The 25,436-nt window shown below is 37.3% G+C and overlaps 2 protein-coding genes across 4 annotated transcripts in view; one reads left to right on the plus strand and one right to left on the minus strand.

The window, feature by feature from the left end:
- The first annotated feature begins 2,076 nt into the window (after nucleotides 1-2,076).
- DNAJC19 (DnaJ heat shock protein family (Hsp40) member C19) lies at nucleotides 2,077-11,575 on the plus strand. 2 transcript variants are annotated; one of them, XM_034438917.3, is made up of 6 exons: nucleotides 2,077-2,279; nucleotides 7,113-7,164; nucleotides 8,953-9,026; nucleotides 9,433-9,509; nucleotides 10,632-10,702; nucleotides 11,063-11,575. In XM_034438917.3, exons 1-6 carry the CDS (start codon nucleotides 2,277-2,279, stop codon nucleotides 11,131-11,133), a joined length of 348 nt encoding a protein of 115 aa, XP_034294808.1. In that variant the 5' UTR covers nucleotides 2,077-2,276; the 3' UTR covers nucleotides 11,134-11,575. The 2 variants fall into 2 exon arrangements, with proteins under 2 accessions (XP_034294808.1, XP_060538832.1); XM_060682849.2 differs by lacking the exon at nucleotides 2,077-2,279 and adding an exon at nucleotides 3,669-3,792.
- A 2,904-nt stretch (nucleotides 11,576-14,479) lies between these two features.
- Nucleotides 14,480-25,436, minus strand: part of FXR1 (FMR1 autosomal homolog 1) — a 40,521-nt gene continuing 29,564 nt past the window's right edge. Inside the window, exons 11-17 of one of the 2 annotated variants that reach the window (XM_034438915.3) lie at nucleotides 24,779-24,865; nucleotides 23,806-24,013; nucleotides 21,114-21,317; nucleotides 19,375-19,575; nucleotides 18,553-18,633; nucleotides 16,329-16,420; nucleotides 14,480-15,503 (exon numbers count right to left, since the gene is read on the minus strand). In XM_034438915.3, the coding sequence (XP_034294806.1) occupies nucleotides 15,333-15,503; nucleotides 16,329-16,420; nucleotides 18,553-18,633; nucleotides 19,375-19,575; nucleotides 21,114-21,317; nucleotides 23,806-24,013; nucleotides 24,779-24,865 (1,044 nt within the window). In that variant the 3' untranslated portion in view covers nucleotides 14,480-15,332. The remainder of the gene's footprint in view (nucleotides 15,504-16,328; nucleotides 16,421-18,552; nucleotides 18,634-19,374; nucleotides 19,576-21,113; nucleotides 21,318-23,805; nucleotides 24,014-24,778; nucleotides 24,866-25,436) is intronic. The other variant, XM_034438916.3, reaches the window with a different exon arrangement.

Below are 25,436 nucleotides of genomic sequence, written 5' to 3' on the forward strand. Positions count from 1 at the left end.
GGAAGGAATGGAAAATTAGGATGGGATAGGATAGGAATAGGAATAGAAAATTGGATAGGATAGGATAGGATAGGATGGGATGGGATGGGATGGGATGGGATGGGATGGGATGGGATGGGATGGGATAGGAATAGGAATAGAAAATTGGATAGGATAGGATAGGATGGGATCATAGGATAGGATAGGATAGGAATGGAAAATTAGAATGGGATGGGATGGGATAGGAATAGGAATAGAAAATTGGATAGGATAGGATAGGATGGGATGGGATGGGATGGGATGGGATGGGATAGGAATAGGAATAGAAAATTGGATAGGATGGGATGGGATGGGATGGGATAGGAATAGGAATAGAAAATTGGATAGGATAGGATAGGATGGGATCATAGGATAAGATAGGATAGGATAGGAATGGAAAATTAGAATGGGATGGGATAGGAATAGGAATAGAAAATAGGATAGGATAGGATAGGATGGGATGGGATAGGAAGGAATGGAAAATTAGGATGGGATAGGATAGGAATAGGAATAGAAAATTGGATAGGATAGGATAGGATGGGATCATAGGATAGGATAGGATAGGATAGGAATGGAAAATTAGAATGGGATGGGATGGGATAGGAATAGGAATAGAAAATAGGATAGGATAGGATAGGATGGGATGGGATAGGAAGGAATGGAAAATTAGGATGGGATAGGATAGGAATAGGAATAGAAAATTGGATAGGATAGGATAGGATGGGATGGGATGGGATGGGATAGGAATAGAAAATTGGAAGGATAGGATTGGATAGGATAGAAAGGAATGGAAAATTAGGATGGGATGGGATAGGAATAGGAATAGGAATAGAAAATAGGATAGGATAGGATGGGATGGGATGGGATGGGATGGGATAGGAAGGAATGGAAAATTAGGATGGGATAGGATAGGAATAGGAATAGAAAATTGGATAGGATAGGATAGCATAGGATGGGATGGGATGGGATGGGATGGGATGGGATGGGATAGGAATAGAAAATTGGATAGGATAGGATAGGATGGGATCATAGGATAGGATAGGATAGGAATGGAAAATTAGAATGGGATGGGATGGGATAGGAATAGGAATAGAAAATTGGATAGGATAGGATGGGATGGGATGGGATGGGATGGGATAGGAATAGGAATAGAAAATTGGATAGGATAGGATGGGATGGGATGGGATGGGATGGGATGGGATAGGAATAGGAATAGAAAATTGGATAGGATAGGATAGGATGGGATCATAGGATAGGATAGGATAGGAATGGAATGGAAAATTAGAATGGGATGGGATAGGAATAGGAATAGAAAATTGGATAGGATAGGATAGGATGGGATGGGATGGGATGGGATGGGATGGGATGGGATGGGATGGGATGGGATGGGATGGGATGGGATGGGAATAGAAAATTGGATAGGATAGGATAGGATGGGATCATAGGATAGGATAGGATAGGAATGGAAAATTAGAATGGGATGGGATGGGATAGGAATAGGAACAGAAAATAGGATAGGATAGGATAGGATAGGATAGGATAGGATGGGATGGGATAGGAATAGAAAATTGGATAGGACGGGATGGGATGGGATGGGATGGGATAGGATAGGATAGGATAGAGGAATGGATGGAAGAATAGAACTTTGTCACTTTAAATGTACACTAATCAGCCTACATTAAAATGAAACGTCGTTGCATTTCTGCTCTCTGGGGATAACCATTATGCATAACTCCACATAAGAGACACACATACATATTATGACTCAGAGAAACATCACCGTCTACTTCGAACGTATACATGAGTACATTAGACAATTCTAATGTACTCAATTGTACATTCTAATGTACCCAATTCAATATTGGGACTCGGGGGGCGGGGGGGATGAAAGGTGAGGGAAGCACCAGATGAGGGGAAACCTGCTGCACCCGGTTCATATCCTTTGACAAAGCGAGATCCAGCTGAGGCTGCGGCTCCTTCATCCTCCAGGCACCTCGGGGGGAGGCGGGGGGGGGGAAGAAGAGCCCGCGCGCTCGCTCCTCTCTTCGAATTCGCGCCTGGGTGGGCGGAGCCTGCCGGAGGGGCGGGGTCGAGAAGCGGAAGAGCGGGCGCGCGGGCGCTTTTACGACAGGCCCTCCCTCGGCTTACGGCAGGGCTTCTGAGGGGGGCCGCTGAGCCTCTTGCGAGGGCGGGCCAGGGGTGTTTTCCCGCGTTTTTTTGGTTCCCCTTCGCCGGGCGTGTGAAGGAGCGCGGCAGGCATGGTGAGTGCGTGGGGACGGTGACCTTGAACCGTCCTCCCTCCCTCACGGCCTTCCCTTACCTGGCTTTTCTGTGGGAATCTCGGGCGTGGTCGTGCTCTAGCCGGGAATCCTGGGGGTTGTAGTCCCGGCACGCCTGGATGCTGAGGAAGGCGCAAGGCCGAAATAAACTACCTTTGTCCAGAGGGGTTTTGCCCAGGAGAGATTTGCACGGAGTTTCAGCTTCCTTTAGGCCAGTGTTTCTCAACCTTGGAAGCTTGAAGATGGGTGGACTTCAACTCCCAGAATCCCCCAGCCAGCAGAGCTGGCTGGGGGATTCTGGGAGTTGAAGTCCACCCATCTTCAAGCTACCAAGGTTGAGAAACACTGCTTTAGGCCATCCTTGTGATGTTCTCCTCAGAGCAGAACTTAAAATGGAGCTAAAAATCAGGAATAATTGGTTGGGATGCCTCTGGGGGTGGGGGGGCTTGCCCTTTCCCTGAGGATGTGCAACGCTGTTTAACCACTATTGCCCACGATTCTGAATATGGATGAATATCCTGGCCTGCTTTGTTATCCCTGATCAGTTTTTCGCTGATTCTTAGCCCCAATGTTGGTGGGTTAAATGGTTATCCCTGCCTTTTTTGTATGTTTTTGATCAACTCAACATAGGTAATGCTCCTTCCTTGTTCTATTCTCCCAAAAACAACCACCTGTGAAGGAAGGGGGGTGGGTGGGCTGAGAGAGAGCAGCTGGTCCAAAGTCACCCAGCTGGCTTTCATTGGCTAAGGAGGGACTAGAACTCATAGTCTCCTGGTGATTGGCCCAAAGTCACCCAGCTGGCTTTCATTGGCTAAGGTGAGACTAGAACTCACAGTCTCCTGGTGATTGGCCCAAAGTCATCCAGCTGGCTTTCTTAGCTAAGGAGGGACTAGAATTCACAGTCTCCTGGTGTTTGGCCCAAAGTCACCCAGCTGACTTTCTTAGCTAAGGAGGGACTAGAACTCACAGTCTCCTGGTGTTTGGCCCAAAGTCACCCAGCTGACTTTCTTAGCTAAGGAGGGACTAGAACTCACAGTTTCCTGGTGATTGGCCCAAAGTTATCCAGATGGCTTTCATTGGCTAAGAAGGGACTAGAATTCACAGTCTCCTGGTGTTTGGCCCAAAGTCATCCAGCTGGCTTTCTTAGCTAAGGGGGGACTAGAACTCACAGTCTCCTGGTGATTGGCCCAAAGTCATCCAGGTGATTTTAATAGGCTAAGTGAGATTAGAACTCACAGTCTCCTGGTGTTTGGCCCAAAGTCATCCAGCTGGCTTTCTTAGCTAAGGAGAGACTAGAACTCACAGTCTACTGGTGATTAGCCTAATGTTACCAGCTGGCTTCCATGCCTAAGAAGTCTTAAGTTCACAGGTACCTGCAGGACCATCTTTTACTAAATCATCCATTCAGACTACCTGGAAGAAGCATTTGGATAAACTCCTTTTCTGTGAAATAAGGCATATGAGCTCAGTTTTGAGGAAATATCTTCCCTTACAAGTAAGGTTTTCTCTGTCCAGTACAATGTTACAGAATGGATTAGAACAGCCAATGTTATGTTATTACTGAATAAATACTGTGGCTGGAGTAGAACCTGAAGTGTGGGATTTATTCATTGCTGAAATTAAGCCATCTCCAACAGCTGGTAAATTTAAACATGGCTGTAGCCACCTTTGTAGTTTTTTTGGCCATAATATAAGAATGGCTTGTCATTGCATTTATTTTAAAGTTTTTACTGCCCATCAAAAGACTTGGGCAACTTAAATGTTAAAGAAGAGAAATTCAGTATCCATCCACTACTTCTCCCTCAATCTCTGTTAAGGTTTCCATAGCACTGCAGTTGTGGTTAAATCAGTAACCTTCTCTATATCTCACCTTCAAATGTATGATTGGCTGTACAGGGTTTTCTGTTGGTTTCATAGGTCACTATCTTAAAAGGTTTTTTCCCTTGGATTTCTTCATATCCTTAAAGGAATGATTTTTTTCCCCCAACTTCCCAGTCTACTTCATAGTCTTGCTTTTCCTTGGGGTGGACTTCAAAATAAGAATACCAAATCTGGGCTGCAAAATATGGTTGCTTCAGAGGATAAAGAGAGTTTTCTATATCTCTTTGCTGTCTTTTAATCAGATGACTGTCTCAATTTTGTAGACATAACTGAAGCACTAACCAGGTTAAACCTTAACTAATTTTTCAGCACCTAGTCAAGGTCAGCTAGGTGCTGCCATCTGCTGGGCTATTAAATAAAACTTAGTTAATTCACAGTTTCTGTGTGGAAGGTTCTCAGTCAACCAGATAGAGTTGTCAGAGTTGAGTCACGGCAACTGGACTGCTTGTTGGTTCAAAATATTTCACTATTTATCCAAGTAGCTTCTTTAATCTGGCCATGTTGGTTAGGGACACCCAATATATGTCCTTCAAGGAGGTTTCATTTAGTGCCTAACCTGGATAGGCTCATTAGGTGAGTAGGCAGAGAGGAGTTAAGGTAAAAGATTTAGGAGTCGAAACTACTCAACTCCTCTCTGCCTACTCACCTATTGAGCCTATCCAGATTAAGTAAGAAATAAAACCTCCCTGGAGGATATATATGAGATTCCTCCTAACCAATTTGCTCAGACTGAAAAAGCTACTTGGATAAGCAGTGAAATGTTTCAAACCAACAAGAAAAGAAGTTCAGTTGCCATGACTCAATTTCCAGATCATGACTGCTGTGTGTGCATGTGCAAGATTTGGGAGATTGGTAGTATGAGAACACCTTCGACCAGTTTATATTAAAAGTGTAGGTTGAAAATATACCATAGTACATAATGTGTTTACTTTCCAAACCCAAGTTTAGTTCCTCTGTCCTGTTTGTGATACCTGGACATGACATAGTTGAGTTTGTTATCTATTCATGTCTAGGCAAAGCTGGCATAATTTGAATTACTGTAATGTGCTGCACATGTATGTGATTGTTTTTGAAAACTATTTAGAACCTTCTGGTACATAATGTATCCAATTTTCCTCTTCTTGTAACTCAGATAATACTGTAGCAATGGTCATATCCCATGCATCCAAGTACTACTGTGATGGCCAAGCAGAATTCAAAATGCTAGCATAAATGTATAACCATAATAATAAAGTGTAATTCACTTAAATCCATGATATTTCAAGGACTGCCTACAGATTTGAGCTTTATTCATCTTTGGAAGCAATATTCGCCAAATCACTATATAAATATGTAAGGTTAGCAGGTGATAGGGCACATACTCCATCATTCAAGAGAAGATGGATAGTCCCATCTCTGGCAGCATTTTAAAAGGGCATTAAAATGCATTTTTTTCTCTTTGTCTTTCATTTTTAAATTGCTACATTTGTTGCTGATAAATATTTGAACTTGCATTTTATTTAAAGTAATTGTTTTAAAATTATTTAAATGCCAGAGTTCTTTATAGTTGGTATTGATTTTTACTATTTTATATTTTTAAATATTTTGGAGAAAGTATGATCTTGAAAAAGTGGCTAAAATATATTAAATAAAATTCAAGTGTACCATCTGCTAGATACAATAGAGCTGTAATACTCTTGAGATATAAGCCACAATCTTTTAAAAGCAAAATTAAAAAGCCCCAAACTGATTGCATTTGCACAGCTCCCAGAGTTATTCTATTTTACCCCCACTGAAATGAACTAGACGGTACATAAATAAAATATATTGAAATAATATACTGGAACTTCATCCTACTAAATTTTAGATATAAAATATTTCCTATTTAGGACTTTTGCGTAGCTGCAGGAAAGTTGTTTTCTGCTGTGCTATAATACTTGATTAAAAAAAAAACTACAATGATGTAATTTTAGGAACGTTGCTTATCTCATTTCTGATATAACTTCAAATATAGATTATTAACTTGCATGAGAAATAAGTATTTCCCATGAGACTGCCTAAACATATAAATGAGAACTACCTGTGGAACATTTATGGCTTAAAATTAATAACATTGATTGCTCGCTGCTATAATTATTTTGGAAAAGACAACATAAAATCATTTTTATATATACAGTGAAAGAACCCTGGAAAGTATGTTCTTAACTCATGAGTATCTTAATTCATGAATTAATAGATACTTGTATTTTAATAAGTATTTTATGATGAGAAATAAACAAAAATCTTCTTAGGAACAATGTTTTTATTTTTAAAATGCTATTTTATCCAGCTGGAATAAAAATAACTCTTAAGATTTCTGAGAACTTTTAAGAGCTGAATTTCTTATACATATGCAGTTATTTCAATATAGAACAATTAAATTGATTGTCTAGCTGTCACTTACGTTTGCAATACCTACATGCACCAAAGGTTTGCTCCAAAAGGTTGGTAGAAGACACTAAAGTAAAATCCCATTGGTGAAGTTATTCATTACAGTACCTATATAAGATTGGAAATTGGCATAATAGAAGCTTCTGAATTATAGAATATCTCTGATAGTCAAAAAGGAATGAACAAATACCAAAATGTTTTGTGTCCTAGTTTTAAAAGTAAAGTACAGTATTCATGTTTCACTAACCATATAAATCTAGGTTTCAAGATGACTTTCCTAATTATCCTCCCTTCCCCCCCTCTCTCAGACACACACACACACACCACACAGTAAATTCAGTATGATTTCAAATGCATGGAATTGAAAATGGCCAACTTGAAGACCTGTATAATGTTTAAGCAATCTTTGTCTCAGATATTTGGTTACACTTTTATGTATTCAAAAAATCTTTTTCACTGATAGTGTACAAGCAAAATGTTCTGACGTTAATATTTCATTTTTATTCCTTTTTTCCTTTCTTTTAGGCTGGTACTATGATAGTAGTTGGCCTGACAATAGCTGCTGCTGGTTATGCAGGTTTGTTCTTGGAAAGCTTGCTTTATTTCTGCTTATGTTAAATATGTACTCTATAATGGATAGTAGTATTACAGTCTAATGTTGGGAAACATAAGCGTCTGTCTACAAGGCTATTTTGGATGGTTTAATAAACAGAAAGACAGTGGATTGTGTGAATGGCTTCAGTGGCACATTTTTTTTTTGCCAAATATTGCTAATATTATTTGATACATTTCATTTCATATCACATTTGTTATTGTGATGCCGGATTTGATGCTTTTATGTTTAAAATAGATATCATCAATGTAGGCTCACATATTGCAGAAAACATTGATTTGCTAACCGTAGTTTATTGACTGACTCAACATTTGTTAAGTAAGGTTCACATAGCCATACTACGTTACGGCTTAATGTAATTTGTAAATTGGCTCTGTACGACTTAATCTGTTTGAATTACAGCTGTATTATTGGACATAATTCTGCCTATGGCTTGCACATGGAAATCTGGAGTTTGGATCAAAATGATTTAAAATATGGTTAACACCTTCACCAGGATGAGAAATATCAACTAAGTGCTCTAATCTAGGGAATTACTTAAATCAAGGGTCGCCTTGGGGTCTCGTTAAATCAGGGGTCGGACCTCAGAGACCACTAAATTCATAATTTTAAATCCCACGGACCACTAATATGACTTTTTTTAAAAAATAAAGTGTTTAGTGCAATATAAAAAATGCAAATTTTTCTGCGGATCACAACCAGTGCAGACCACCGGTTGGTGACCACTGACTTAAATGACAGCCCTCATTGTATTGCATCCACAATAAATTGTCCAGCTTCAAAAGAGAGGATGGATCCTCAGGTACCTGTGCTTGTACAGTATCCTATATGAAAAGATGATATACACTCTCAGAATTTGTTATCACATCAGAGGAAGCTGATGGCCAGGTTATGGGGATTTCCATTCTCGTGGGGTAGAATCATACTTGGAATGCTGACCAAGTACCACAAAGGTATTACAAAATGACCATTATGAAGGGGACAGACCATTTATAAAATGTCTACCATGAAAGCTATGGACAATCACAAAACTTGGTAATACTAAAAGCATTAGTAACGCTAGTGAAATTTCATTCATCCCACTGACTTTTATCTCCCTTTCAAGACAACTTTTTAAACTGACGTTTCTCACCCTGCACACTTCCCTGGGTTAGGCATTTCTCTTAATTCTATTGCAGGTGTATTCTCGCATTACAATACCACAGCTGTCTTTGTTTTGTATATATAAATTACTTGAAACTTGATTTTCTGAAAGAAAGGAACACCATAAAGAGAATCTGCCTTGCTCTTTTGTTTCTGCTGCCCAAACATAACATAAATGGTTCTTTAAGGGATGTATTTAGTACCCCTGTTAAGTAATCATTAATTTAGATTATTTATTGTTGACTTTGTGAAATTCTTAAAATATATTGCCTTTTTTAAAATTGCATCAGTAAATGGTACTCGGACCTTTAAAATAGAATTTAGATTGTGCAAGGCAGAGGGAAAAATAATTTTGAGAGTGGTGTATGCAGCCCTTCCTGGGATTTAGTAGCCTGAGTGCTGGGGGTGGGGGGGGAGAATAAATCCTTTCAGTGGGATAGGAAGTACTGGATGTCTGTTTACACTCTCTTCAGCCTATTGCAGTAGTAGGAAGCTTCTGTGGAAGCATTACATTTTGTCCATTTTGGCCTGGGATTGTCTAGTTGCGTCTACAGGTTCTGCAGATCTCAAATCTAAATAGCTGAAATTGAATCTTTTCTTTCCTTCAAGGTCGCTATGCGCTGCAAGCAATGAAGCAAATGGAACCGCAAGTAAAGCAAACTCTGCAATCTCTGCCAAAAACAGTGAGTTTGTTTTTAACTCCGTATTCTTTTGCAATATCATTTTCTTCTTTGCTTACCACGGGACATGAGACAGAAACAGTTCAATGCATTGGATTATGAGATCCCAAATTTGCCCATTATAAGCCTTGTGTTTATTAAGGTGTGCAAATTAATTAAAAATAATTGCTGAGTTTTATAGAAATATTTTTGTCTCATGCTAGAAAAAAAAATGATTAGTTGGTAATGATGAACTAAGCCAAGTGGGAGGACACTAAAAGTAAGAAATTGTGTCGTCTCTTCTACTTTTTGGCAATGCTGTATGTAATTGGATGGTGTATTTTCTATTTGCCACAACTGAGTGATGTGCATCTTTAATTTCTTATTGGTAGCATAATGCTTTCGTAATAACAATGTATTTTAATTTCAGGCCTTCAGTGGCTATTACAGAGGTGGATTCGAAAGCAAAATGAACAAGCGGGAAGCTGCCTTAATATTAGGAGTGAGGTAAAATTAAAATTAAAAATCACAGGAATATTTTCCAGGGAAAACTGTATAAGAAAAGAATGGGAAACATGTTAGTTGGTGTAATTTTTGTAGCTATGATTTGAATAATAAAAAGCTTATGGTAATCTTTTTGCATCATACAGGCTGTAACTCTGATCAGAATGTAACAGCTAATTTTATGTTCAGTATTGTTAATGACAGGGTCTCCAAGATAGTGACTGGATATAGGGATGCAAAGTGTTCAGATTGCTCTAGAATAGCAGTAGCACTTAGACTTATATAGCATTTAAAGTGGTGGTGGAGTGGTTAGAATGCAGTATTGCAGGCTAACTCCGCCGACTGTCAGTAGTTGGATACCGACCGGATCAAGGTGGACTCAGCTTTCCATCCTTCTGAGGTTAATAAAATGAGGACCCAGATTGTTGGGAGCAAATGCTGACTCTGTAAACGGCTTAGAGAACGCTGTAAAGCACTATGAAGAGGTATATAGCAATAGCACTTACATACTGCTTCACAGTGCTTCACAGCCCTCTCTAAGCCGTTTACAGAATCAGCATATTTCCCCCAACAATCTGGGTCCTCATTTTACTGACCTCAGAAAAATGGAAGGCTGAATTGAGCCGATCAGGATCGAACTCCTGGCAGTGGGTAGAGTTAGCCTACAATACAGTATTCTAACCCACTGCATCACCACAGCTCTATAAAATTTTGAATGCTATTTTCTCAAGCGAACAGATTTGTCACATTTGTAAGTCACTCAGTCAATTAAGCAAAAGTTCAATAACTGGGTGGTGTAATAAGGGATCTGATTTTTTTTACTATCCTAATAAGACAATGGGGGAGGGGAGGGAATAAGTTTATTTCTATGTATAATTGCAGAACAATCAGAATAAACTGTTTGTTGCTAGATTATCACAAAAAATAACGTAGCTTGCAAATATCTCTTAAGCAAACTGTAAAATTCAAGAACACAGTATATCATTCTTCCTCCTAATAGTCATATTGTGAAATGAGGTAGTGAACTGACATAGGTGCAGTAATTTGGTGTTTTTAATAATAATCTGGCTGATATTTGATATTTTTCCTAGTTATAAATTATCTAATTAAAAAATAAACTGTTAGTCCTACAGCTAACAAAGCAAAAATCAGAGAAGCGCATAGAAGAGTCATGCTTTTGAATCATCCTGATAAAGGTAAATCAGATGTTAATATGTTAAATGGCTCATGTAAAACGAGACTGTCCTATGGGGCTGCATGGGAACATTTTAAGAATTGAATTTAGATATTTTGAGTTCTATTTTCCTAATTTTTTTATTTGAAAGTTGTGCATGCACGAGGGAAAAACTAGTATTTTCTGATAAGCCTGGCACACTATTGTTTCATTACTGCTGCTAATATAGTTAAATGTTTTTTTATGTGGACCATTTTATTATTGAAATGACTGTTTTATTATTTTGAATATTCAGTTCACTGATCACATATACTTCATTTACCAGAATAATGGAATAATTTCTGTCTTGTGAACATGACAACCGTATTTTCCTCTTTACCAGGTGGGTCTCCTTATGTTGCAGCCAAAATTAATGAAGCTAAGGATTTACTGGAAACTCAAGCTAAGAAATGAAAACTCATCACTGACTTAACAATTAGAATATATTTTCAAAATAGCCCAAAGAAAATTGACAAATGAAGCTGTCATACATGCCAAAAGGAAATCGTTTTGATGTAGGGCACATCCTTCCCTGTGGTTATTTTCAGAAATTAATGTCAACCACAACTTCTGATGCACTTTTAATGAAGTGCAAGCTTTGTACAGAACCAATTAATCAGATAGTAGTATCTGAAATTCACTGTTATCGTTTTAGATTAAAAAATTAGCAGGATAAGTGCAAACATCCAAGATTCTGCTGAAAACACCTGTGAGGCTTAATAATATTTTAAAGTAATTTATTTCTCAGCTGAGAACAGCTGTATTATTTTATCATAGAATTATGGTGCAGTATTCTTCAAAAATGATTTTTATTACCATGATTGCTGAGCAATAAAATTCATACAGTATTTCTTTATATGACTGCATAAGAAAGTGTTGTTATAGAACAGTCACTCTTGTAAGATGGTCTATACCTTCCTGCTGGTCAAACAGCCATTCATGAATGAGAACCTAATTGGTAGTCTCCAACTTTCTAATAAGAGCTTTTAAAACAAGTTTTCAATTCTTCATACCAAGATAATGGCACCTGCCTTTGTGAACATTTCAAGACTATTAAAATGGGAAAGAAATTGGCTTGAAGCTGTCATGGATTTTAAAAATCCAAGTATTAAGTATTGTGAATAATGTTCTGTCTTAGATGTAAGCTAGAATTTCCCCCCCTTTAAATGGAGGGGAAAAAGAGTTTTATTGAGGCATTTTAATTGATTTTGTGGCTTCTAAAACTCTGTTCTTTTATGTTTTAAGCCTTCTGTAGCTTACAAAACATATTGCTCAACCTACTCTGGAAGCTGTATGCTTTTTTTTTACTTTTTTTTATCTTGGAGGTTGCCTCATTTGTTACCCAGATCAACTCGAGTTGCATGGTCCATAATTGAACCTAATTAGAGCAAGAAGCTCTATAGGACAGCTCTTGGAATTCTACATTTGAGTGAGTAGCTCTGGGAATTTTTCTGGGGGACTCTAGTAGGGAAGGATATGAAGTATTTGGAGATGGCAGATTCATCTAGAGATAATTATATTATATTTTACATTTTAGGCAGAATTCAAGACACAGCATCAACAGTCATAAATATAAATACATAAAATGATAGATTTCTTCCCAAAGGGACCTGGAGATATTTAGGAAGCTATCTGGAGCAATTTTGTCGTCTTCATGGTATCATGTTTCTGTCACTTGTAGTATGGATGTCGTATTTGTGCCTACCTACTGAAGTATAGGAAGAAATACAATTACAAAAAACGTGAACAAACTATCTCCAATATTTAGGAAGGGTGAAAGAAGACAGAATAGTTCTGTGAAAGAGCACATGGAAACAGGGAGGCATGGCAACCATTAGGAGAATGGAAGAATATTGCACATAAGATCAAGAAATAAGATATTAAACCAGTGGTCCCCAATGTTTCCAGTTTGGCGGCTTGGGAGGGTGAGTGGCAGGCATGCGCACACCTCCATTTGTGCAAGCGGTGCACGCACGTGCACTCTTGCGAATGAAGCTTTGCACATAAGCAGAGGGTGCTTGCGCACAAAGCTCCACTCACGCAAATGGCCTGCAGTTGCACTCTTCCACAAGCTCCACTCACGCAAATGGCACGCAGTTGCATCTGTGCACAAAGCTCCATGTGAATGGAGTTTGCCTGCCACTCCCACAAGTGGAACCTAATGCACGTGCTTGCCCATTTCTCCCGCAACCTGGTTTTTGAAGAAGCTGCAGCCCGGTAGCGGGCCGCAGGCTGGGTGTTAGGGACCCCTGCACTAAATTATATACTGAATCGACCTATATTTCAGTGGTCAACAACTATTTTTCACAAATCCATTAACATTGTCTCAGATATCCTTATTGGTACAATAGTAAAATACGAACAGCATTATTTATTCCTTGGTAGCGTAACAGCTGGTTAACCATACGCTACTTAATAATTCCTCTGTCTCAACCTAGAGGAAGAGCTAGGAAAGTATCAAACTCACATAAATTACCTGCAAAAAGCTAAAGAAATGTTATTGCTAATGTTAAAGCTATGTTATGTAGTCATGAGTATAAGAAAAAAGAATTTTTAATAGATTTGAAGCTTAGCTTTTAACTTGAAGTTCAGTTAAAATGACTTTTTTTGCAGAGAACCTCCATAATTTTAAGGTAGCAGAAATCTAGTTAGGTGGCAATTCAAGCTAGGTATCTTAATGGATCACTAGCAGACTGTGCTAATAGAAATATTTTTTTAAAAAAAAATGTTACTATGAATCTTAAAAATTTACTGTTGCAAACATAGTATTTCAATCAAGTTACATTTAGAATAGAGACCATTTATAATTGACATATTTAAGAAGGATGTTGGCCAGAACATATTGAAGCAGAATTAAATGATAAGATAGAAGACAAGATTCTAGAAGGAAGTGTTGAAAGAAGTTGGCATCCTTACCCTGAAGAAATCTAGGAGATATAATGACTTTAAATAAAAAGAAATGCTTCACAAATTTATTAGCATAAGTAAACTCTCCCTTTCCAAAATAATTATCACCAGTTTTCTGCATGGTATAAACATTAAATACTTTGGATTTTTTAAAAAAACACATCAGAGGGTCATGGGCAGGATACACCAATTCTTACAAAGGACAAAAAAAAAAAACAATGGAGTAGAAAATGAGAAGTAGTACCAGTAGTAGTAGTAACAGTAACCTAGATGGCAGATAGCAGCGAGCAGGCTTTTGAAATTATAGTGGCAAGAATATGGCAGGAACTGCAAGGCAGTGATTCACAGCTATAGGGAATGCTAAGCAATAAGAATGACCCAAAGGCTAAGCTTTTCTTAATCTACAGGGGAGAAGCATGATAAAAGAGGTTCTGTGACAGTTCTAATGATGTTTCTCTGAAAAAAATGATTGATTGATTGATTGATTGATTTTTTGCAAAAGCAATGCATTCTGTGTGCTACATCAGAAAATGAAGTCAGACTTGCTCTCGAGATAAAATCTGTGTTATGGGATATCTAATTAGAATGCCAGGATTTTTAGGATCAAAAATATAAATCGGAGAGAATCCAATTGTGAATTGAATTTTACCATTTTTTTCCTAAATTGTCCTATTACTGCTTTCTATGAAATAACCGGTAAAAAGGAAAGACATTTAGATCTGCAACTTAAATGAGGAACAGTGTTGCCAGCTACATAAACCTTTCAGAAAATGACAATATATTCTTTCATTCAAAGGTAATGTCTCCATGAGTACTTATGTCCAACCCTTGTAGAACAAATAACTAGCAAATGTTTAAGGATCAACCAATGGAAGATCAAGGTTTATTTTTCTACCAGCATACAAAAACATATTGCACATCAAACAACCAAAAATAAAAATACTCTAAGGACTAACATATGTAGTTTATACAGAATAAACTTTCTGGAAATTGATCTTTTCAGTAGTTCTGGTTATCTTAATGGACATGACTAATTCAGAATTAAGTGTTTTAACTAAAGCTATGTTTGATTTTTAAATACTGTACAGTTTAATAAATAAATCAAACAAAGCCTCAATGTAGAACAGTCACTGCCAATGTCACCCAATATCCCTGCAGATTGAGAATTTAATAAATGTATTCCAGTGGTCTGCAGTTTTCCCCCACTACATACAGCATTTAAAAAACATGTATTAAAACAGACCAGTTTCCAGACTAAACTAATGGAGAAATTACAATTCAGTGCAAAATATTTTAGACTGCATTTTTTTTTCTAGTTTTCCCTCAGGTGAAGAAGTGGTTGCATATTATTAAAAATGTAATAAAAGCAGCTAATGCTTTCATAAAGTAGGTTATGTTAGGGATTCGCCCCCCACATCTGTCATATTTTGAAAACAAAATAACGTTTCCTATAGCCAGCAATTTGTTTTTATTTAAATGTTACATATACTATTCTCAAGGCACATCTGATGATATTTATAACACAGTAGGTGTCAAAGTATGTTCAACATTGGATTTTTTTTCAGGATCCCTCCCTGTTGTTTTCCAAAATGGAGGAACTGAAAGTGCGGTGTCAAGACTCGCAATCCATATTCTATCTTTGGCAAGCTTATACAAGCACTATTGTAAAATGTAATGTAAAAGAACTGTAAACTAGGAACTCTTGTTTATGAAACACCATTCAACACAGCTTCTTCTTGTTTATTTCCGTCTTCTTGTATAGTACTAGGCTTTTCTTCAGGACTATGTTGCTGCTTGGAAGATTCAGTCCCAGAAACCACTGCCGGGCCATTTACTGCTTTTTCAGAAAGGCCAACCTCTTCAATCACCTCTTTCACCTTTTAAAGGACAAAAAAAAAAAAAAATTGTTGACGAGAGAACTGTGAATCATTACAGCATAATTAATACACCCCCCACCCCAATTTCAGACTTCATAAGAAAATCCACAGAAGGTATTAATTTTAGAAAGATGAGATGATGAACGTTTTACATGTAATAGTGGATGTTATACCCAGTTATCTGTAGTACCTATTTATTTAAATAATTCCTAAAATCCAGTTGAAAACATTCAAATGAACAAGGTAGGTAATTATTTATTAATTATTTCTAGACATAAACTGCATTCTTGCCTTAAGCTGCCATTCTTAGAAAGCTGGAGAATCTGATTAGGGCAAGATATTCTTAACAGAAGTTGTCTAAATTGGCTAATAAATTTGTAACATAATTTTCCTATTTTTATAGAGCCCTCCAGATTGGCAAACCTTTTCCAGTACCTACAGATAGATGTAGTAATTTACATAATCTTGGAAGTAAATTCATATGTAGGTATTATGTACAGATAAAAGGTTTCCCTATCCAGTCATGTCCAACTCTGTTAGCCAAGGGAGCCAGCCATCATTGTCCAAAGTCGTTTCTATATGATGACATACCACATACCAAAGACATTTCCAGTATGACATCATACTGCAGCACAGAATGTATGGCAAAAACACGGAACACTGTTACCTTCCCACCAAAATGGTAGCTATTTATTTACGAGCTCACTCTGTCATGTCTGGAACCTAGGCTGTTAGTTTTCCAGCTGACAACCTCGGCTTCTAAAGCACTGAGCCATTGTGCCCCCTCTAGCTAGGTATTAGTTTGTACTTTGATATGTTTCTTACCGTTTCCTTCTTGTTTTTAGCCAGTGTTTCCTTTGGGAGGTTTCTTTGTCTACTCTGAGATTCTGCTCTTGATATATAATCAGCAACTGTAACTGTAAGGAGAAAGATTTTCAGACTTTTACGTTTAGGAAATATCCAACTCCTGGTTAACAATCGAAAAGGATAAATTATGTTTATCCTTTTATGTTCCAAGGCTCATATTATACAAATTCAGTCATCTTTTGAGGCCCTCCAAAATAGAAAGACTTAATGATTAATCCTGAAGCTTCATAGAGCTAATTTAAATTAAATCCATATTGGCCTGTTTTTGCTTTTTTTTTAAAAAAAAGTCAGTTTCAAAATATTTTTGCCTTATTTATTATCAAAGGAGAACTCTACAACTTTCCTGGGAAAGGAGGGGGGTGTTAGGTATTTTTAAAGGTACTGAAGATTTGAAAGATGGTCCAGATTTGGAAAAGAAACCTAGAAAATGATTTTTTTAAAAAAAACATGCTTTAATCCAAACTGGTGAGAGACTTGAAGCAGATGGATATAGAGCCCAAAGAGATCTTTTCGAAGGATGTTCTTAGATTTAGGAACATTTTTTCTGAAGTGAGAAATATATAAGGAAAAATTGAAGGGGCATTAATATCCCACCTTAGCCATGAAAGCCAGCTGGGTTTGGCTAATCCTCCTTTTAGCCTAGCCCACCTCACAGGGTTGTTGTGGGAAAAATAGGAAGATCACACGTTTTGTTTTGTTTATTTTATTTTATTTATTGGCCACACATCTTACCATATGGTAACTCTAGGCGACTTACAATGTTAAAAGGATAAAACTACACAAATCCTATACTCAATACAAATCAAATACTATAAAAATATACTCAACCCTAACTAAAAGATTGGGAGGCAGGGAACAGGATGGGGGAGGGAGACCTGTTATTTATCAGTCACCCCCAAGGTGGAGCCCCCTCCCCATTGGAGCCCCAAGCCAAGTGGCTGAATCAGGTCTCTGGCCGAAGGTCTGGCGGGTTGGAACCAATTTCACCACCTTAAGTGATTTATAGAAATAATTAAAGGCAGGATACAAATAAAAGTCTTAAAAATCTTTTTTCTTCTTTTGGAGAAAGGTATTCTTAGGACAGAGTGTACCTTGGCTTATTTGACTCCATATAGCAACTATATTTTCCAATATAATGTATTGGAAAAGAATTGGAAGAAAGAGGTATTAAAATAAGTTCTGTGTGATGTACAAGGTGTAACTAATAAAATTCACCATATGGCCAAAAATATGCAGCATATATGAAAATACTTCCCAGCAGTGGCTGTCATTATCTCTCTCAGAATTTAAGATTAATTGATCAAAAAGCATACTTCCTTAATTTGTTAAGGATCCCTATGGGTGTAATATTTTTGATTACTATATTTCTCCAGTGAAGTCACACTGCAGTTCTCCAGAATTAAAGTGAAACCATCAGGAGCAGATTGAGAAAGCAATTTTTAATTATCCATCAAAGGATTTTTGTGGTTAACTGATCAATATCATGTGTCTATTATTCTATAGCATTTTGTGGTGTGAAATCCATTTCATTTTTAATTGTACTCAAATGTTCATAAGCCTTTGAACTCTACAGAAACATATTAGAGGACACATTCATGTTCTTGAACTTGTTTAGCAAATGCAAGATATTTACAAATGCAACAAACATGGATTGTTCTGGAAACTAAAATCTGCACTTTTAAGATGTTAGTACATATTTAAAGATGCATCAAACCACAATGGCAGACAGAACATGCAACTATTTTTTGCTTTACAGCAGTTGTGCGATTTCTATTGTCCTTGAAATGCTGATCATATTGATTCAAAATGAGAGACAGGCAAATACCATGCAAGTCACTTCATGTTTTATTGCAGTACTAATAAGCTGGCCAACATTCCTACTAACAAGTAGTTGCCAGAAATGAGCCTCACCAGGCAGTGTTGCTTTCATTATGGCATATATTGCCATTCTGACATCTACAAATCATTCCATTTTAATGATGCTTGCACTGGGAGCATGACCAGTTTATAAGACACTAATGTTAGTTACTGGAAGATGAGTAACTAGTAATTTCTCAGCCTGTAGTCTAGTTAAGTAATTATTTACAAAAGGCACTTCACACGCTTTAGAGGTACACAAACAGACATGGAGCATTCCTTCATGCTTGTGACCTGAGGTGGGCCACCTTTCCACTTAAGTTACCTGGCTGTCTATCTTCTGCCTGACCCCTGAAGCGACGCCTGCGACTACGATTGCGTCGCTGGGTTTTTTTGTCTCTATCATCTGCAATTGCAAAGTTGAGGCATGAACCATCTTACAGATGAATATTTTTTCTCAGCACAAAGCAGAAAGAAAAAGCCCTATTTCATACTTGCAAGTGGAGTAGCAACTGTATAAGACCATGTTTAAATTGGCATTAATTTATCTTGATACCAAAAGTTAAACACTGGTTCAAGGAATCATTTCCCCATCTTATTAGAAATGTTTCTCCTTGATGTACTTTGCATAAACTATTATCATGAAATGGCAGTTACAGAATGCTGAGAGACACCTACACACAAAGAAGTCCTACTGACTTCAATTACTTCTAATTCTGTTAATTCCACAAATTTAAGCAACAAAATCACTCAGGCCCTACCAAACATAAAATGGATGTTAAGTTTACATTTATTTATTCTAAACAGGATTTCGAAATCCTCAAGACTGAACCAACTTTGCACTTCATGGTAGGTACAAAATGGACACTTGTTTGTTGAGACAAATGCTCTGTTGTTCTAACAAGGCGGTGTAAACTTGGTTCTGTTCAAACCAGAAGGATTTTAATGCAATTATAAGTACATGGCCTCAAATGTTTTGGTTACATGTAAGTGACATCTTTAATTATGCAAACAGTTAACACTATATTAAATTACAATTCGAGTGGTGACGATGAAAATGTCGAGTAATTGACTGTAATAGCGCGTTACAATTATACAAGTTTGTGGGTATGAACCTCTTCGGTTTTGTTACAAGTGATTTACATACCTAAGCCATTTTCATTAACTGACGCCGTGTCAGATTCTGTCATGCCATCCATTAAGGCAGCATCTTCATCAGTCCTCCGTCTGCGAGATCGCCTGCGTCGGTTCGTGGTGTGATGCGATTCACTTGCATCAGTATCTGCAGTCTGGTCAGACTCTGTGTTATCGAGTAAGCTATAAGGATTGCTGTCTGGGTCTTTCAGCACTAAAGTAATGAGGAAAAAAAAAAACCCCACAAAGGCCAGAAGTGGCACATAAATTTGTGTTGTTTTCATCTACCATTTTAAACAAAATGTTGCGAGAGTAACCAAATACAAAGTAATCTAATCCAGAACACACATACTAATATGCCAAGCAACCTAGGAAAAATCTGAAACGTTCTTGAAAACCTGAGAATATTGCTCTTGAGAGGGAAACAAAAGCTAAAGAGTAGATGGTACAGACTTTGGAGGTTATGAACATTAAGGCCATTGTTTTAATTCTATCCTCCAGAAAATCCGAGGCAATTGGTTTTTTGTTCATCTTGTGAGGTAAATGATCAGACATAAATTTCTTGTCTCTTTCTGGTGGTCTTTAAATTAGGATATAAATAAAGAGGGAAGAATATGCACATCATAGCTACTGGAATTCTTTCCACTGGTGTTTATATGAGATATTTATCTATATGCACATACTGGAAAATATAGGCAGGCTGCTTCAATTTAAGGGTTTGTGAGCAGGAGACGTTTCTCTGAATACAGAAATTGATAATATCCTAAAGCAGCTGCCCAACGGTCTCCCAATGAGGAGAATTTTTCTTGGGAGTATCATTCTCCACAGTCCCAGTCTATTTTCAAACTTGATCTTTCCTTTCCTGAATTATCCCACTATATTAGCTTTCGTCCTCTTTGGCTCAGTTTTCAGAAAGTCATCCCACTGAGAGACTGATGATAGAGACTTGAACCCCTTTCCATTGGATGAGAAAAAATAAAATGGCAACACAAAAGCATTCGAAGTTCAAATTTTAATAACCTCAGTGAATCAAGGCCAAGGCCCATTTAGTTCAGCATTTTCTTTCTCATAGCAATTGAGAAAGCACTCTGGGATGCTTTAAGCAGGTACAGAAATCCCTGTGGTGGTTCGCTGGAGGCAGACTACCAGCTCAGAAATAACAATGAATTTTTCAGGTTTGTTTGTTTTTTTACCAGTCATATTTTAGAAGGTTCCCCCTTAAAACTTGGGCCCTACCACAAGTAGTCCTTGACCACGACTGGTTGCTTAGCAAATAGTTAATAACCCTGATTAATGACCCTCTTCATTGGTTTTTGATATGAACCTTGGTTTCTTTTTCATCTGTCAGTCATGTCCCTCTATTAACCCACTTGCAACATTGTCCTTATCTCTTAGGATATTTTCTGAAATATCTACAACCTTCCAAATCAGAAGGTGCTCAGGATCTATCTGCTTTTCCCCAGGAATTAATTTAAAAGCTTTTCTGCTATTGTTTTTCGTGTTATGCACCAGTAGACCTCGCAATCTAAATTTGGCCTCCTGGATTAGACAATCCCATGTCCCAACATCAGTGGCATCCACAAGGCCTCCCCAACACCACCGTCTAGCAACCTGTCCTGTTTGGCCAAGATGAAAAATGTGAAGCCCTCTAAAGAATTATTTACATCTAATTACTTTGTGAATTGAGATAATGAACTTGAAAATGATAGCAGTAGAGCTTTCTGACATAAATTTGAAACACGTTTTCCATACCAGAACTGATAGATGACTTCCCACCTCGGGGACCACCTCGGCCCCGACCCCCAGAAACACTACGTCTTCCTCCTGGTGGGCGCCTTCGGCTGTCACGCTGGTGTAGGGCCTCTCTATCTTCATCCCCTGCTAGTGACCAATCACTCAGTTCATCTTTTCTTTCTGATTCCGTCTCAGAGGGATTAGATAGCTCAGAATTTGTTCCTTCAGGAAGAAAATGGGAACCAAAAGAATAAAAGCATGAATCAGCAAAATACTTATAAGGATCTGAATCATTTCAAAGACACAAAGAAATACCAAATGCAGTTCTACAAAGCCTAACAGGCATTGGATTTACTGCTTTTACAAGGAGGAAATTACCATTCAGTACCTAGCAGACTATACATCTAATATCAGGACTATTTGTTGTAGCTATATCTGCAGCAGGTAGAACTTAATCCAAAAGGTAGACTAGATGTATTAGATGAGATCCAAATTAGAAAACAGCTGATGCAAAGAGAGCTCAAAAGCATATGAAGATAGTTAAGAGCCAACATATTTTAAAGTCTACTGCTTTTAAGGAATGAGCCCTAGCTGTTTGTTAACTATGTGATACTGTTAGTGGGGAAAAATACTCCCAAAACAAAGGACACAAAGAATCCTACATAAGGGCCATTGTTCTACAGCAGAATGTGATATAGTCTGGATGGGCGAAACAGGTGCTATACACATTTTAATAAAAGGTGCCCTGATTTGGTAAAATTTCATTTTCTGTCATGCATAAGACATATTTTGAGATAATGAACCAGTGTCCCCATTCATTATAAAACTTAAGGGCAGCAAGAAATAAATAAAATCACAAGTGTCACATCCAAAATATAATTCCAAAATATCCAAAATATAATTTCCAAAACACCAGAAGGCAAGACAAAAAACAATGGATGGAAACTACTCAAGGAGAGAAGCAACCTGGAACTAAGAAGAAATTTCCTAACAGTGAGAAAAATTAACCAGTGGTATGGTTTGCCTTCAGAAGTTATGGCTGCTCCATCACTGGACAGCCACTTGAAATGGTATAAGGTCTCCTGCTTGAGCAGAGGGTTGGACTAGAAGACCTTCAAGGTCCCTTCCAATTCTGTTACTCTGTTACCTTCTAGATATCTTCGAAGAGAAATTAATTGAATCTGCCTTCTAATGGCCACAATGGAACCTCGCAGTAACTCAAATTTTCGTTATTAGTAATCAAATACGAAGCCAATGGGAAAGTTCTGGGTAGGCCAGCGTTCTATAACGCCTTCTGTAAAGCAGTTGTCAAAGGCGTGAGTGTGAAAATAAAATACTGAAGACTAGGAAACAAAAACAAAAAATGCAAACCAGCTGTCAGAACAAATGGTAGAAATTGCCAGAAGAGAAGCTGAAAAAAAACACTAAAATCTAGGCATTTACAAAGAATTTGAGAGACTTGTTGGAAAAGGCAAGAAGAGTATTACAATGACATCTGTAAAGATATGAAAACTGACACAAAAATACAAGAAAAGTCTTCCAAAAGCTCACTGAACTCAAAAGGTTCCACTCTTGAACTGGTATACCCGAGGATGCCAATGGACAGACAATGGCTGTTTCAAAGCTCAAACTGGAATGGAAGGACTATACTGAAATTCTATGCAGCAAAAATGTCAAAATTCACAAGATGAATGTGGTTTTAAAACTGGAGGGAGGGAAACATCAAATGAGCTATGCTGATGATACTACTCTGAGAGCTGAAAATGCAAATAACCTGCAAGCAATAAAAGTCAAGAGATACAGTTAAAAATATATATATAAAGAACTAATTACAGCATATAAAGAAACCAGCCTTAGAAGTAGCAAAGAAGATACCACATTTTAAGATGAACTAAAGGGACCAGATGGCAAGAAATACACTAGAGACTTGCACTAAATAGCCTTAGAAAAGCTATCTAGATGCCATGGTATCAAAAAGATCAAAAGTGTGCAGGCAATGGTTTACTTTTTGCTTTTCTATCGAACCAAAGCTGGACAGAAAGAGTATTGAGGCTTTTCTACTTTTGGAGAAGACTCTTGATAACACCATGGATAGCCAAGAAAACCAACAAACAGATCATAGAACTAATCACTTCAGAGTTTTCGCTGAAGGAATAAATAATCTGACCTAACACTCTTGAGAAATCTATAATTCTAAGAAAGAGGGGAAGAAAGAGAAATTAAAGACAATCAGTAGCAAGCTGAATGCACTCAAATACAGTGGGCCACATTGGGGATAGAGCATCCTGGAGAAGGTCAGTCTTATGTATTGCTAAGAATTGATACCAACTTGATGTCCCATAAACAATCACATCCAGAGGGCACTTAATATAAAAAGTTTGAATTAAGATGTAAGAAACAATAAACATTTTCTGAAATTCATTTTGATAATTTTGATACTCTAAAGGTTTGTAGTGTATCGAAAACTCTGAAAAAGATATATATAAGATAACCTTTATTGTTATTTTTTACTGTGAGCATACTGGCACACATTAAAAATGAAATTCTGTTGCCTGCTCTCAAAAGAAAGTATGTATCTACCCACACCCATCACACACATATACACGTGCTGTATGTGTATATGGTAAAAAAGCACAATGCCCTTGTTATATTCTCTATTAAGGACAAGAGGAGCAAAGCAAATTTTCATAGCTTCTCTTTATACACTTACCATATCCAGAGGTGTAATTGGGGCCCCTCCGGCCTCTGCCTCTTCCACTATAGGACCTTGAGCCTTGTACAGACGAAGGGTTGCTTTCATCAGTGGTATAACCCTTTTCCTTCTCAGGGCCTCTGGTAGACGAAGGTCTAAAACCCATGCCAATTTGACGTAACTGCTCGTCAATCTGGAGCCTTTCCATCCGTAGTTGTTCTACCTCCTGAATTGAGAGTTGCATTAAATATAAACTAAGCTATGTAACGTTATCTTTCTCCAAGTTATTTTTTTATGCACTCTTCACTTTAGAAAAAAAAAAAAAGCAGTTTCTAACTATGCTAACAAATAATTACGTTCACAAAATTACAGGGTCAAAGAGCTTCTGATTGCTTAAATGCCAATGAGAATCAACAAGATGTGATTCACTGGAAATACCCTAATATATTTTAGATAGTTTGGTATACATTTTTTTTAAATGTTTCAGAATTTTTACTTGCAGCAATCTGTTTTTTCACATCAAGGACCAATTTCCAACATTTCTTGGTATAAGGTGTCACTTAGGTATTAGCTAGATTTGTTCACATCAACTTTTTTAAATTACCAGAATTAAAATCCTTGAGGTTGAAGACTACTGTGTAGTCTTATAATAGTTATGAAATTATAAAATGAAAAAGTAGCGATTAGACTGAAAACGAACAGTCTTTTATACAGGGGTTGAAGAATACAGTATAAAGATACATAAAAATAAATAGCAACAATCATCTTGGGAATATAACAAGGTTGATCTAAAAATTTTGCCCATGTGTACTGAAAGACATAAGGAAAAAGCAGAATGATCACCTTCAAGATAAGGTAGATTTAAGTGAAAATAATTAGAATCAATCCCGATTCCTAGCTCTGCAACAGCAAATCACATTCATTTAACAAACCCCTCATTGGTAAGAGTGGGTTCAAACTAAATCTGAAAATTACATCAAGCAATGCTTACCTTTAAGTAGGCAATATGGTATTCAAGAAGTACTTGGACATTCCCTATGCTTTCTTTAGTACCCACAAACACAAATGGAACCATTCCCTATAAAGATAAAATATATTGTTTAAATATATACACAAACTAAATCACAAATAATTCTTGCAACTATATGTGTGTGCCTGGACACACACAAACCCAAACACTATTTTAAATTAAGCTACCCATGTAATTGATGTGCTAGACTGCATCTGTCTTATTTATGATTATGATTCCAGAGCAGTCTCAACAATATTCTAGTATGAAGTGGTTGAGGGTTTTGTTTTGTTTTGTTTTGTTGCTATGCATAAGCTTGGTCTATTTATTTGTATGCTGTCTATACAATTCCATTTGGATAGTGAGCCAGTTGTTAAGATTTGCTTTATGTATATCTTACAAACGAGTAAATCTTAAGAACTTAACCTGACTTCTCAAGAGAGGCTAAACTGATTGGCTTGGAGTTTTATAAAATCTGTAGGAAATGTTAAAAATAACAGAACCCAGATTTTGACTTTTGAAATCAACTTTTAAAAGAATTAGCTAGTTTATGGCCAACCCATGGGGAACAAAAGCCATAACTGATCTATATAATCATTTGATCAAGAATAAGCTAATGTCAAGATTGTGTCTCTAATTA

This window comes from Pantherophis guttatus, chromosome 6, assembly GCF_059756535.1.
Source record: "Pantherophis guttatus breed Tessera chromosome 6, ASM5975653v1, whole genome shotgun sequence".
Classification (NCBI taxonomy): Eukaryota; Metazoa; Chordata; class Lepidosauria; order Squamata; family Colubridae; genus Pantherophis; species Pantherophis guttatus.